Source organism: Rhinatrema bivittatum, chromosome 11, assembly GCF_901001135.1.
Source record: "Rhinatrema bivittatum chromosome 11, aRhiBiv1.1, whole genome shotgun sequence".
Taxonomy (NCBI): Eukaryota; Metazoa; Chordata; class Amphibia; order Gymnophiona; family Rhinatrematidae; genus Rhinatrema; species Rhinatrema bivittatum.
The window spans coordinates 37,279,814-37,293,040 of record NC_042625.1 but is presented as its reverse complement, the minus strand read 5'-3'; the positions used below and the strand labels follow the sequence as shown (position 1 = coordinate 37,293,040).

The following is a 13,227-nucleotide window of genomic DNA, read 5'->3' as shown; positions in this document are numbered from 1 at the left end:
TGAACCACTGAGGACCTCGTGTACTAAGCATTGTTCTCATAATCTCAAAATGGGAGAAAGCCTTGAATGCATCATGTTGGGAATATGAATATCTTAATATACAGCAACTCACTCCTTGATCCTTAAACCATCCAGCTAGTGACTCCAAGCTTGCAAATAAGAAAATACCATATGCCATGCTGGGTCAGGCCAAGGTCCCTCAAACCCACGAGTGGCCAGTCCAGGTCGCAAGCACCTGGCAGATCCCAAAAAGTAGATCTCTTTCTACTCTCAGGGATAGTGATAGCTTTCTTTAGTCTACCTGGCTAATGTCTTATGGCCTTTTCCTCCAGGAACTTGTCCAAACCACTTTTAAACCCCCCTATGAAAGTTGTCTAGACTATGCCTTTTGGCAACAGATTTCACAGCTTGACGGTGTGCTGAGATAAGTCAGGGTAAATAACCGTCCTTTATGTACCTGTACTACCCTGCTGTCCGGTCCCCTCTCAGCCGTCTCTCTTCCTAGCCTGCGTAGCCTCTCATCATAGGGGTGCCGGTCCATCCCATTTTATCAGTTTCGTTGCCCTTCTCTGCACCATTTCTAGTTCCACTGTATCTTTTTTTCTTGTGATGTGCGCAGTTCTAGGGCGCCCCAGTACTTAAGGTGGTGGTACGGAGGCAGTATGATATTTTCTCCGTTCTTTTTTGGATCATTCCTACCATTCCGTTTGCCTTCTTGACCGCCACTACGCCCTGAGCTGAGGATTTTAGTGCATTGTCCACAAGGACTCAGAGGTCCTTTTCCTGGATGGTGTCTCCCCATACAGAACCCAGCATTGTGGACCTGTAGTTGGGATTATTTTTCTCAATCTGCGTCACTTTGAACTTTCCAACACTAAATTTTATCTGCCATTCAAATGCCTTAAGTCTCACATGATCTTTCTGCAGTTCCTCACAATCCGCTGCTTTGATTAATTTTGCATCATCGCAGATTTTATCACTTATCTTGTCATTCCTTTTTCCAGATCATTTATGAATGTTAAACAGCACCGGTCCCAATACCAATCCCTGTGGCGCTCCACTAATGACCTTCCTCCATTTGGAAAACAGACCATTTAGGTCTACCCTCTGTTTCCTGTCTTCTAACCAGTCGCCAATCCACAGTAAAACACAGATTCCTATCCTATGACCGTTTTAATTTGCTGAGGAGTCTCTCATAGGGGAATAACTTCAGAAAATCCAGATAATGTGTAGGAAATGGCTCACCTTTTCTCTACATGTCTGTTTATACCTTCAAAAAAATCTAAATGATTGGTAAGGCAAGTCACTTTACTCTCCGTTGCCTCAGGTACAAACTTAGCTTGTAAGCCCTCTGGGGACAGGGAAATACCTCCAGCACCTGAATGCAATCCGCTTTGAAGTGCCGAAAAAGTGCAAAAAGCGGAATATAAAAATCTAAATAAATAAAGTCTTCCCTTTGCTAAAACCATGTTGACCCTTCTCCATGAATCCATGTCTATCTATATGAACAGTGATTTTGCGTTTAAGAATAGCTTCTACCATTTTGCCTGGCATTGGCATCAGTCTCTCACCGGTCTGTAGCTTCCCAGATCATCCCTGGAGCCCTTTCCAAAAATCGGCATTACATTGGCCAATCTTCAGATATTGTGGCTGTTTTAAGTCAGTAGTATAAGACAGCATACAAGTGATTCGACCTTATGTTCCATTAATGTAGGAGCAAGGGTGGGGGAAGTTCCGATCCTCAGTGGCCACAAACTGTCCGGGTTTTCCAGATGTCCCTAATGATTATGCACAAAATGATTTGCATACAATTGAGGCAGTGTGCATGCAAATCTCTGTCGTGGGACATCCTGAAAACCTAACCTGCTTGCGGCCCTCAAGGATTGGAGGTTCTCCAGCCCTGAGGTAGAGGATATGGTAGAACGTCTGTGCAATGCTAACATTTAGCTATTCTAGATATCTCCACACACAGCAGTGAGCCGGTCTGTCGTTCGACATCCAGTTCTGGTCATTGTCGGTGATTTCAACTCACGCTGCTGTGCCACATCATGCTGACAAATTTGTAGCAAGTATCTCGTAAGAATAGCAAAATTTTACCACCTGGTAAATATTCAAAACCAACTGCACCTATGTGAAATAGAATTCTTCAAACCTATGCGATGGCTACAGCCACTGTCAGACCTCCATTAATACAAATGGGGGGGGTGGTCAGTGCCTTCTTGGGGAAAATGCAGACATTGGCTCACGTGAGACATACATGAGGGCCAGCCCAGCGGCTCAGGAGCGCTGCTGTGCATTGCCATGCCAAAGATGAGGGCTTGATTCCCAGGATGGACCTCTGGTCCCCAGGGCTGTCCGCATGCTTTTATCTTTTCATCTCTTTTCTTCATGTCATTTGTTTGCCTCAAAGTACTGAAGTGCTTCTATAATGATGCATTAAAGGTGCACGCTGCTCGGTCCATGTGCACAGAGTGGTTCATGTTAGCTGGAGAAATGTCAACCCATCAGGGCATGTTCCTTTGAAGTATCAGTAGGAGCCTTTTTCTGCGCAGTGTACAAGCTGGTGGGATTTTAGATCTAGCTCAGACAGTTAGTGTAGCTGCTGCTGCTTTTTGATTTAAAAGGATCAAAATACCGCATTGAAGTAGCAGATTGGAAAATCAGACAGTTTGTGTGGCACGTAGACATGCTCTATGCAAAATCCAACCCAGCATTCAAAGCAGAGCTGGGCTGCTACTTAGTCGTATTTGACCTGTTTGTCTTGAATAAGAACATGAGAATTGCCATGCTGGGACAGACAAAAGTCCATGAAGCCCAGCATCCTGTCTCTGACGGTGGCCAATCCGGGTGGCAAGTACCCAGCAGATACCATAAAGTAGATTGTAAGCTCTACGGAGCAGAGACAGTCTCTTATGTGTGTTTGTGCAGTACTCTGTAAGTCTAGTAGCCTTATAGAAATAATCAGGAGGAGGAGTAGTGACAGTGTGTAGAACCACGCAGCCCCTGAGCCCCACTACTCCTACTGCAACAGTATGAAAAAAAAAATATTTGAAGAAAATGTGCACCATCAAAAGAGCTAGGCATCCAGTCTGTTCTGGCAGACTCGGAAATTCCCCGATCACTTCTGCAAAGCGGGAGCCTCACCTATTGTACAGCTAGGAACTGCATCATCCTGGAACTGCAGTCCCGGTCCTGGTTTCTCTAAATCCTTACCCGGAATTGTCCTGGTGCACATAATTTCTGTTTGCCCATGGAAAGGACTGCCACATTGCAGTGGGATGGGGATTTAAACCGGGGATGACAGTGGCAGCTGATATTAGGGAAAGGATCCCTGTCGCTCCCACCTTCTCCCCCCCCCCCCCCCACCTCTCTGTTCCTACTGAGTCCTGTAGCTGAGGATTCGCTGTATTTATTTTGAGGGACATATTCAAATGACATTTAGACAGGTAACTCAATAGTTACCTGTCTAAATGGCTTACCCAGCGCTATTAAGTCGGGGGCATTCCGGGAGGGGTGGAGTTAGCCGCATAAGGTAACGGGCTGATATCTGGAGTTAGCCGCATAAGGCAACGGGCTGATATCTGGAGTTAGCCGCATAAGGCAACGGGCTGATATCTGGAGTTGGCCGCATAAGGCAACGGGCTGATATCTGGAGTTGGCCGCATAAGGCAACGGGCTGATATCTGGAGTTGGCCGCATAAGGCAACGGGCTGATATCTGGAGTTGGCCGCATAAGGCAACGGGCTGATATCTGGAGTTGGCCGCATAAGGCAACGGGCTGATATCTGGAGTTGGCCGCATAAGGTAACCGGCTGATATCTGGAGTTAGCCGGTTAACTTGCGCGGATAACTCTGGTCGGGGCTAACTTTAAGGTAGCTGGGTATATTCAGTGGTGTGACCGTGCCGCTGGATATGGTTATCTGGCTAACAAGCTGAGTCACTTGGCGGCTGAATGTTGCCCCCTTTATTCATGATCTGCTTTTCGTTACATTTCAAAACAGAATACGTTCAGGTTCTGTCAGAACTGGGAAAAGGGAAGCTTTTATTGGAACTTTCTTTTTTTTTACCTGAGAGGCCATTGGCCCGGCGCTGTCTGGTGCTCTGGTGACTCATCTTAATTGCAGACTTGCCACAAGGGTTCAGCAGCAGTGAAAATCTGTATAAAGTCTGCAAAGACCCCGCAGACATCACATCTGGGGGAACTGTTCTGGACTGGGTACATATGAAATGGTGGGGGCAATTGCTAATTTTATATGAAGAATCGTGGTGTCGGATCCCAGCCCTGCTTCCAACTGAGCTCAAAGCCCACAGGTTCAGGCGGAGAATGACAAATAAAAAAAAAAAAAAGTGTATATGTGTGTGTGTATGTATGTATATATCTCCAGAAACTAATTGTATGTGGCTCATCTGACAGGACAAATGTCCATTACCCAGGTAAAAAAGCAGTCTAAGGATGATCAGCTCCTGCATTTATCCATAACATAAATGCAGCATCTGTTTTGTTATCAATTTGGAGAGTAAGGGGGTGGGATGGGTTACATGTTAATCTCTAAAGGTTTGACCATTGTTTATAGGCTATGATGTGTGTATTGTGATTGTTTGGAATGCTCGCTTTAAATGGTCAATAAAACTTCATATTTACAAAAAAAAAATCTGAAAAATTGCTCCCCCTGTACCCAGGTTAAGAGTGTTGCACAGCGGATGTGCGAGGCTTGTAGCTTTACCCGCTGGAAAAGCAGGCGGGTTCAGAGGCAGGGTTAGGTCAGGAGAGGCAGGTAGTTTGGGCTTTTTCAAAACTTATGTGCGGTTTTTTTTTTTTCAGGGGAAGAAAATATATCCCCAGAAAAACACAGGTGCAAATCCCTGCGGATACTCCCCCTCCCCCCGGGCCGTTTTTTTAAAGGGAAGGGAAATCCTTTTCCTTTTGAGAACCAGTGCAAAATCTACAGGAGGACAAAGCACCGAGAAACTTTGCAGCAATCCACATGGTTTTGAAAATGGTCTCCCCCGCCCCTCAGTTGTGAGTTAAAGGGCGGTGAGAGCCGGATGAGGATGATGCAGGAGCCACAGTGACCAAGCACTAGCTAGATGGAATGTATTCAGTGGAAATGTGCACCTCCTTGTGTCTGCTGTTCTTCTTCTTTTTCTCGGCTTCATTTCCCCTTTCCCTCTCGTGCCTTTCAGGGTGTTTAGCACAGTAAGCTGAGTTCAAACGTATATTGACATACCATGACCCTTGTTCTTTATTATTATTATTTTTTTGAATCTAGAAACCAGGCGATGCGGAAGAAGTTAATTTTGTACTTTAAGAGGAGAAATCATGCTCGCAAACAGTGGGTAAGTCCAGCCCTTAACGCTCCTCGCCAGCCGCAGAGGTTTACAGCCATTAGAGAATGAATGTGCCTGCCGATCCGTGCTGTGGCCATGCTGCCGCTTCATCACCAGCATTAATCCAGTGACGAAGGTAGCCGCGCGACGGTACTGGGTGCTGCACTCGGTTTCTGTTGCGCCATGTTGCTTTCCCGTTGCTTTCGCTAGCGCTTCCCTTACCCTATTGGCACAGTCCGTCATTGGGTTTTGTTTGAAGCAGACGAAAACTGTGGTACTTAAAGCTTACCCGAAAGATTGTTCCTTATGTTGCAGGAAAATAACAGAAGTACGCGAGCACGATTACTAATATAGAAAAGATATACAGCTCATCCAGCTGCACTGGGCCATTGTGTTATGGGATAGATTTGTAAAGGGTTAGTCGGGAAGTATGGTTGCTAAAATTGGGGGTTATGCAGGTAGAATGACTGAATTCACCGACGTGGAATCTCCGTGAGGCTAAGAGTGCATGTGCACCTTCATAAAGAGCATGCATTTAGCTGCAGTGCGAAAAACAACAGAGGCATTCCCGGGAGTATGTCTTGGTCAGGGGAAGGGACTGTGTGTCTGCATTTAGTTTTTAAAAGTGTGTGTGTGTGTGTGTGTGTGTGTTTGTGTGTGTGAGTGTGCGCAGAGTCAATGCTCACGCTTGACTCTTCCATCTGAGGCATCTTAAAGTAGGCTTGTGATCTTCAAACAAAACCGCAAGGGTAACTTACAAAGCCATTTACCCGGGTTAAAGCAGCCTGGTTTAGAATTGCCCACCCCTGGCTAAAAGTATAACTGTGCTTTCCCCTCATTGGAAAGAAGCATTCCCTTGTGTGTGTGTTTAGGTCGGCAGAGACTAATGGTGTGCGTACGTCAGATTTTCAAATGCGTGTCTGTGTGTTTTGTTTTGTTTTTTTTATCCCCTGGTTGTGGCCGGTCCTTGCAAAGAGCAGATGCAGAGTACCTGCTTTGCTTTGCGTCTGCTTATTTTCAAAGTGTAGCAACATGGGTGTTTTCCTGTGTTTTAAAAAAAAAACCAAACAAACCTGCAGCAGTATGTGTAGGTTGAAAGCCTCCGCAGGTGTTGCAAGTTAAAATTGCCCCCTAGGAGGGTAAATTTGTGTTGGAAGGTCAGCTTGGTTGGGGCGGGAACTTATTGAAGACGTCCCCTTTATAAGGTATGGGGGTGAGTGATGAAGCTGTGCAGTGTTATTGCTCCACCTGTAAAGAAGGGCCTACGTGCTCTCCGCAACACGTCAGGAACTTTATTCCCAGATATTTCACCTTGTGAAGTCGCCGTTTTGGTCCATGATTTCAACCTTGCAATTCTTCTTTGGATGCCCTGCCCCAGCCCAGGATTCAGAAGGAGTTTGAGATTTATTTATTTTTTTTCTTTTTTCATTAAGCAGCTGCGTCACTTGGCACATCTCGCCCTCTCTTGCAGGATCTCCTTCCAGTAACACTTACGCTCGGTGTAATAGTACGTGTTTAATTGCACTTAGATGTGTGAAATCAAACAGAGTCATCAAGTAGCAAGTGTTCTTTTATATCTCGCAGACGTTAGCTGCACCACATATGTAAGTAAAACAAGCACCTTGCATTTACCTTTCCTTAAATAAATCCACTTTTATCTTCTGCACCCCTAAAGTGTTGTGGCCTTTTTTTTCAGTGGAAGGCTCCTTCCAGATTGAGACCAAGGACTCTGCCGCTGACCTAAAGCAGCAGCACCTCTGACCAGGACAGATTTGGAAAGCCCTGTTCTTAAACCTTTACGCTCTTAGGGCTAGATTTAAAAAAAAAAAAAAAAAAATACACGCGCGCGTCCATATGCACGCGTTACCCGGCGCGCACACATGGATGTGAGATTTTATAACATGCGCGCGTCGTTCTAAAATTGGAGGCAGAGTGTCGGGGGGGGGGGAGGGGGTCGACTGTGGCCACTTTCGCACGGCGATGCATCAGGGCCTCCGCCAGTTCTCTCCCTTCCCCTCTCCTCCCCACCCTCTAAAATCCTTTTTTTTTTGTACTTTTTATTTTGCAAGTTACTTCGGAGCCCAACCTGAAGTAACTTGCGCGCGCTGGCAGCTGGAACAGCAAGGAATGGCGCTGTCCCAGGCCCCGGCACTTACTCGCGTCCCGGGGTTTACATGCGTGGCTGGACCCGTTTGAAAATTGGCTTCCGCGCGCCGGGGTTTTAAAATCCGGCCGTTAGTGTGCCAAGAGGAGGCACCATAGTGTAATACGTTACCTCCCCGATGCTATGGGGTCAATACTGAAAGCTCTGCTTTCCAGTTAAAACACAGCTGACTGAACAGGGCTCGCTTTCAGTCACAACACAACAGGGGGTTGCAGCCGAAATTGGGCTTAATTCTAGCTGGCTGAAATCTAGCTGATTAAATTTTAAGCCTGCAGTGTCACCCATCTAGGATAACAGGTGGCTATCTTTACCTGCTCAAAACACGGGTGGTCCCGGGGGGCAAGACTGTCATGGGGAAAGGAAGTTAAATCTCTGGTCTCACTACATTTCTCTAGGCAGCTATCTTTAGCAGCTTAGCACAGCTGTATTTTCAAATGGCTGCTCTAGTCGGCTAACGTGGCTAGTTCGTGGCTGTCACGCTTTGCAAACTCCCTCCCCCCCCTTTATGTCCAGACCAAAGAATAAGGCCCCCTGAAGCCTTTCTCCTGAACAACATTTTCCCCCTTGTGGGAATTTGTCGCCGCTGGGCTGGCGTGCCGATGTAACATTTCCTGACTTGTGTTCCAGCACCCTCCGCCCAGCTTGCCCTGATGGTCTGCCTCACGACATATAGCAATTACTTGATCCAGATTTCTCCAGTACTTAAATTCTCTGTGTAGGCGATGCGAGGTTTGAAATGAAATGGATTTGGCGCTGTGTGGGTCAGCTGTCTTCAGGTCGTCCGCTGGAATGGAGCCCTGCTCGGCGATGCAAGCTCTCTGCCATGGCCATTAGTGCCCGAGGAGATCCGTAGCCACCACAACGGGTTTTTTTTTTTTTGCTGTTGTTTTTAAGTCCTGCAGTGGTGGGCGTGACATCAAATTAAAAAATAAGCAAAAATGGAAGCCCTGATTAGCCTCAGAATAGATTATGAAAACAAAAAAAAAAATACTTGAAAGGAATGTTCTAGAGAACTTCTGGAATGAGGACATTAACAGGATTTGGCCTAATTAGTGCCTGGTATGAAAGTGCTATTTTTAAGAAATGCCGTACAAAAAATATTTTGTTTTCAAGTCCCTAGCAGAGTGGCTGTTCTCAGTACACAGAGTGTAGGTGAGAAATGCGCTGAAATAGCAGAATTACAAGAATCTATAATTAGTCATCGAAGACTGCATTCACTTGGGCTTCAAAGCGTGCTGCTTCTGCAGTCCGGGCACCCTGGGGTTGGCAGCTCTCCAGTGGGCAGGAAATAAAGGAGACGGCATTAAGATGACATTGACATTGACCCATTCTGCAATCTGCCAGCCTAGGATTCTCTCACATGAGGTTACTGTGTGGAGTTCTGATCCCCCGAGAGAACCGGATCCTTTGCAGGTTTATCATGTGATTGGGACGTGAGAATTGCTCAAAGGTATCTGATTTGAGTAGGAGTAGAGGTCAACAGGCAAATTGTAAGTGATACTTCTTCATTGGACTAATTCAATAGATGTGTGACTGACCTGATGAAGGGAGATGCACTCGTTAGTCCAATTAAGTTTTCATTGACCCCTATTTCTACATATTCAAGCAGACTAACACAGCAAACCACAGTACCTTTTTTTAGGGGCAAGATTTTACTGTTTTTATTCCTAATGCAGCAGGCTAGAATTTTTTGTTTTTGTTTGTTACTCAGTCCATTGCCTTGATTTTTATCAGACAGGCGATTCATTAGATATAATAAACTAAACTAAGGCGCTTCTAAGCGAATAGCAAAGCACTGAATGCCTCTGTGAGTGCCCTAATACAGCAGTAATTTCTCTGTGTTGCCAAACTGAAATAAAGAGAAACAAACAAAGGTATTTGGAGAGCTCCATAGTACGGGGTAAGGGTCAAGAGAGAAGTGGTGGCTGGGATGGGAAAACTGGCCCTGACATGCACTGCCTTCAGCTGACCTGCTCCTGCACCCGTGATCCCCAGAAGCTTGTGCCTGCAGATGGACGGGGCAGCTTTTTTGACCTGTACTTTGTTTTAAGCTCATTTGTAGTGAAAGGGGAAATCCATGAAATGGAGGGGATAAGATTTGGGGATCAGCTCATCAGTAGGAAATGCAGCGGCGTCAGCCACGCAGGGTTTTGGTGCCAGAGGGAGGACCAATCTTTCAGAGCATGACCGGACCGGATGCTGAACCTGTGAGATGTACAGGGAAACCGGTTGGAAGTGGAACAACCCCGCTTGTCTGATCACTGCACCCAGCAGGGCTAGCGACGATACGCTGTTGCCTTTCGGGTGAGCTTTTCCCTGTGAGAGATGTACTTCACCCCATAGACAATTAATTTCCACCAATTCCATAAAATCCAAAATGCAGCCTTTAAAGATAATTAACTCAACTCTCCAACCAGAGCTGGCTCTTCCATTACGGGTATGTGTGGGAAGAACATCTTTTGTTCGATTTTTCTTTTCATTTTCTATTTTTTAGCATCATTTTTGTTTCATTTCTTTAGTTTTAGAGTACTCTAAAATGAGAGAACAAAACAAAATGACTTTTTTTGTGTCATTTCAGATGAGAAAAGACAAAACGTAACAACAAATGTTTCCCTGTTGTTTCAAAATTGCAGCATGTTCCCAGTGACGCCTTACCTCATCACCCAGTTGCACATTTTCTGTGAAACACTGTGTTCACGACTGTGGAGTATTTTATTAATTCCTTGTGCTCTTTCATTTCTTAGAGCCTTAAACCAAGGCGGCGTTTAGTGACTGGCCGACGTGGTTTTCGTTTGCCCAAGACAAATAATCAAACTTGAGCTCTTGCAACACACAAACGGTCAAAATAGAAAAGGGGGGGTGCATGGGCCGGAATTAAACTGTGATGATAGCACATGTTCAAAGGGAAAAGCTACACGTGAAGAATTTCCACCCGAAAACTCGCTAGCATGCCTTTTCTTTCTTCGACCCTAGATTTGTAATGTTTGGACAAAGTTACTTGGAGTGTGACTAATGAAAAATCACAGCTGATAAGCTATTTCAAAACAAGCTAATGTAACAAAAAAAAATATGATGTGGGAATTTTTCAGTTGGGTATCTTATTTTTATTTTTTTCCCCTTCCTGAAGCCACGTCTGTTTTCACTTCTCAATTTTCTCCAGTGACGAGTTTCACTCGGACTGAAATCCTCTGTGTCCAAGGCCTAGTTGCGTTTTTCGGTGCTCCCTTCCCTCTCTGCCCGTTTCTCTGCTGTTTAATGGTGAGTCTTTTTTTTTTTTTTTCTCTGCGCTCTGAATCTCATTCGCTTCTCTTTGATTTTTACTTTATCCCTTTCTTCTCTCTCTGTTCATCTTATTTTTGTCACTTATTTATTTTCTTTATGGCAACATTTAAGTTTCAGATCACCTCAGTCAATCTCCCCTAAAGTATACATGTATTGTGTGATGGGCACCTGTGGGTGAAGCCCCCAGGTAAGATGAGCCGTGCTAGGCTGCTGGTTTGGCAGTTCTGTTGTTTACCTGGCTCCCGGGTGTAAACCTCCCTCTTCAGGGTGCTCCCTGAAATTATTATTTCAAGAACAGCAGAGCCAGGTTAGGATTTTTCCACTAGGGGTACAGCCTCTGCCGTAAGGCCCAAGAGGAATCACACACAATCAATAAAGAAAATTCCTTATGAAGATATGTTGATCCGAAGCAGACGGTTCAATGATGAATAATAAAATGGCAGAAAACAAAAGAATCCTTTCCAGATTTTTGGATTCTCCCAAAATTACAGTTTCCAGTCCAAAAAAAAAAAAAATGCAAAATTGCAGGGCATTCCAAAGAAGTTCCAGGAGCTCGTTTTTGGCTTCCAAGACCTCCCCCCAGATGCATTCTTGGCTTTGCTGTTAGTCTTACAGATTCTCACAGGTAAGACAGTGGCTCCACTCGCCTACGTTTCTGAGCTGCAAAAACCCGATGAGATTGAAGTCAAGTGTTCATTTTCTGGCCCTTTTGATATGACAGCTGTGTGGACACAACAAACATGCGCGCACGCACACACAGCATACACAGAAGCATTACTTGAGTTTCTGAAGAAGTTGTGTAGGTCAGCAATGCGATGCTTTCCCACAAGATCGGCGGTGGAAGTGCAGAATCCATTCCCTTTTAATGGGGGCGAGAAGATGGGCATTAGGATGGGGGTGAAAAGCACGCTCATGATTTTAGAGGGAGCAGAGTTGCAGATTGCTTCTGTGAATTCTGTAATACTGCAGCAGTTTTATGTAGTAACACAGTAGATGATGCAGAGAAATAAAGATTTACAAAAAAACAAATTTAAAAATATGTAAGGTGATACACAAGTTAGTCCAATAAAGAAGTCTCACATATATATATATTTTATTTCTTTTATTTATCTTTGTCATCTTTTATTTCTGTGCATTCACGTGGATTAATATGGCAGCCATGCTACTTTATAGTAGGTGATGGCAGGAAAAGACTAAAGGGCCCATCCAATCTGCCTGCTTGTCTTCTATCCTGGTTGTCTATCAATTTAGATAGAAGAGTATATAAATTTGCAAACATAAACCAACACCTGATCCTCCTTCCCCCCCCCCCCCCCATGGTTTTTATTTTTTTTGCCTGACCTCTCAGCCCTGTTCCACCCAACGCCTATATTTGCGCCATGCACATTAAATTCCGTCACAGCGCTGGCCTGCATCATCTCTGCTGGTAGGCCATGCTAGGGCTTCTCCACCTGTAAGCTCATGTGTCAGTGGATGCCCCCAGGATATAGCACTTACAGATGTGGTCAGCCTTGCACACCAGAGAATGTTCCTACAGGGCTGCCTTAAATAAATAAATATCAGTTCTTAATTTTAGTATCTGTGGCTCAAACTATAACCTGCCTTGAGGCATTTAAAAAATGAGAGTAAAAAAAAAAACAACAAAATTGCAGCCTTTCAATGTGTCAGTTCAGGACAAATTTCAGATGGAAAGTAGCATGGTTTAAAAGTAGATAGTGCTTAAGAGAGATTCCTTACTGGAGATTAATAAAAACACACTGCGGTACGAGGAAACAGCTTCTTTATCTCCTGTAGAGAGGGTCTGGCTGACGGCTTTGGCCTTCGTACCAGGTAGTGGGATGGCAAGACTCACTGACCATCTGAAAGAGGACAGAGGCTAGCGAGACCTTCGTCTGCGGTTTCTCTGGACCCTCGGATAGCGCCTGGCACTGACGGCTGTATTTCCCTTGAGTGGGGATGATGCGCTTGGTTACAGTGGGATGAGGGGGGGGGGGGCTTCGTGTTATGCTGCAAAGCCCTGCGGGCTGACGGTGTTTGTATGCAATTCCATTTCTGCTTCTCCGGGAAAGGCTTTTACCAGTGTGCTGTGGCCTCAATAAAGGCTCGAGTTTCTTTTTTTCAAAGGTTCATTCTCTTACCGTTGTTTTTAATGAATAGATTTGTTCTAATTTTTTTTTTTTTTTGGGAACATTATGTTTCCAGGGCTATATTTAGCATTTTAAAACCAACCCACGTACAAGTTTTGTATGGAACAAGACATAATGTTTTTCTTTATGCACATACGTCTAATATCTATGTTTTATGTTTGCCTGGAAAATATTGCATAGGCTTCATAAGCTGCTGGATCAGTCATAGGACAATATGGGATATACTGATATATTGTACTTTGTTGACTGGACCCCTGGCCCCCCCCCCCCCCAGTGAGACCCTGGTTCTTTTCAGGACCAGCCAA

The 13,227-nt window shown here is 45.0% G+C and overlaps 1 protein-coding gene across 1 annotated transcript in view; it reads left to right on the top strand.

Annotated features, from left to right (window-relative positions):
* NCOR2 (nuclear receptor corepressor 2) overlaps positions 1–13,227 on the top strand; it is a 545,866-nt gene that overhangs the window by 257,479 nt on the left and 275,160 nt on the right. Inside the window, 1 exon segment of the mRNA XM_029571687.1 lies at positions 5,272–5,338. Within this exon segment, the coding sequence (XP_029427547.1) occupies positions 5,272–5,338 (67 nt within the window).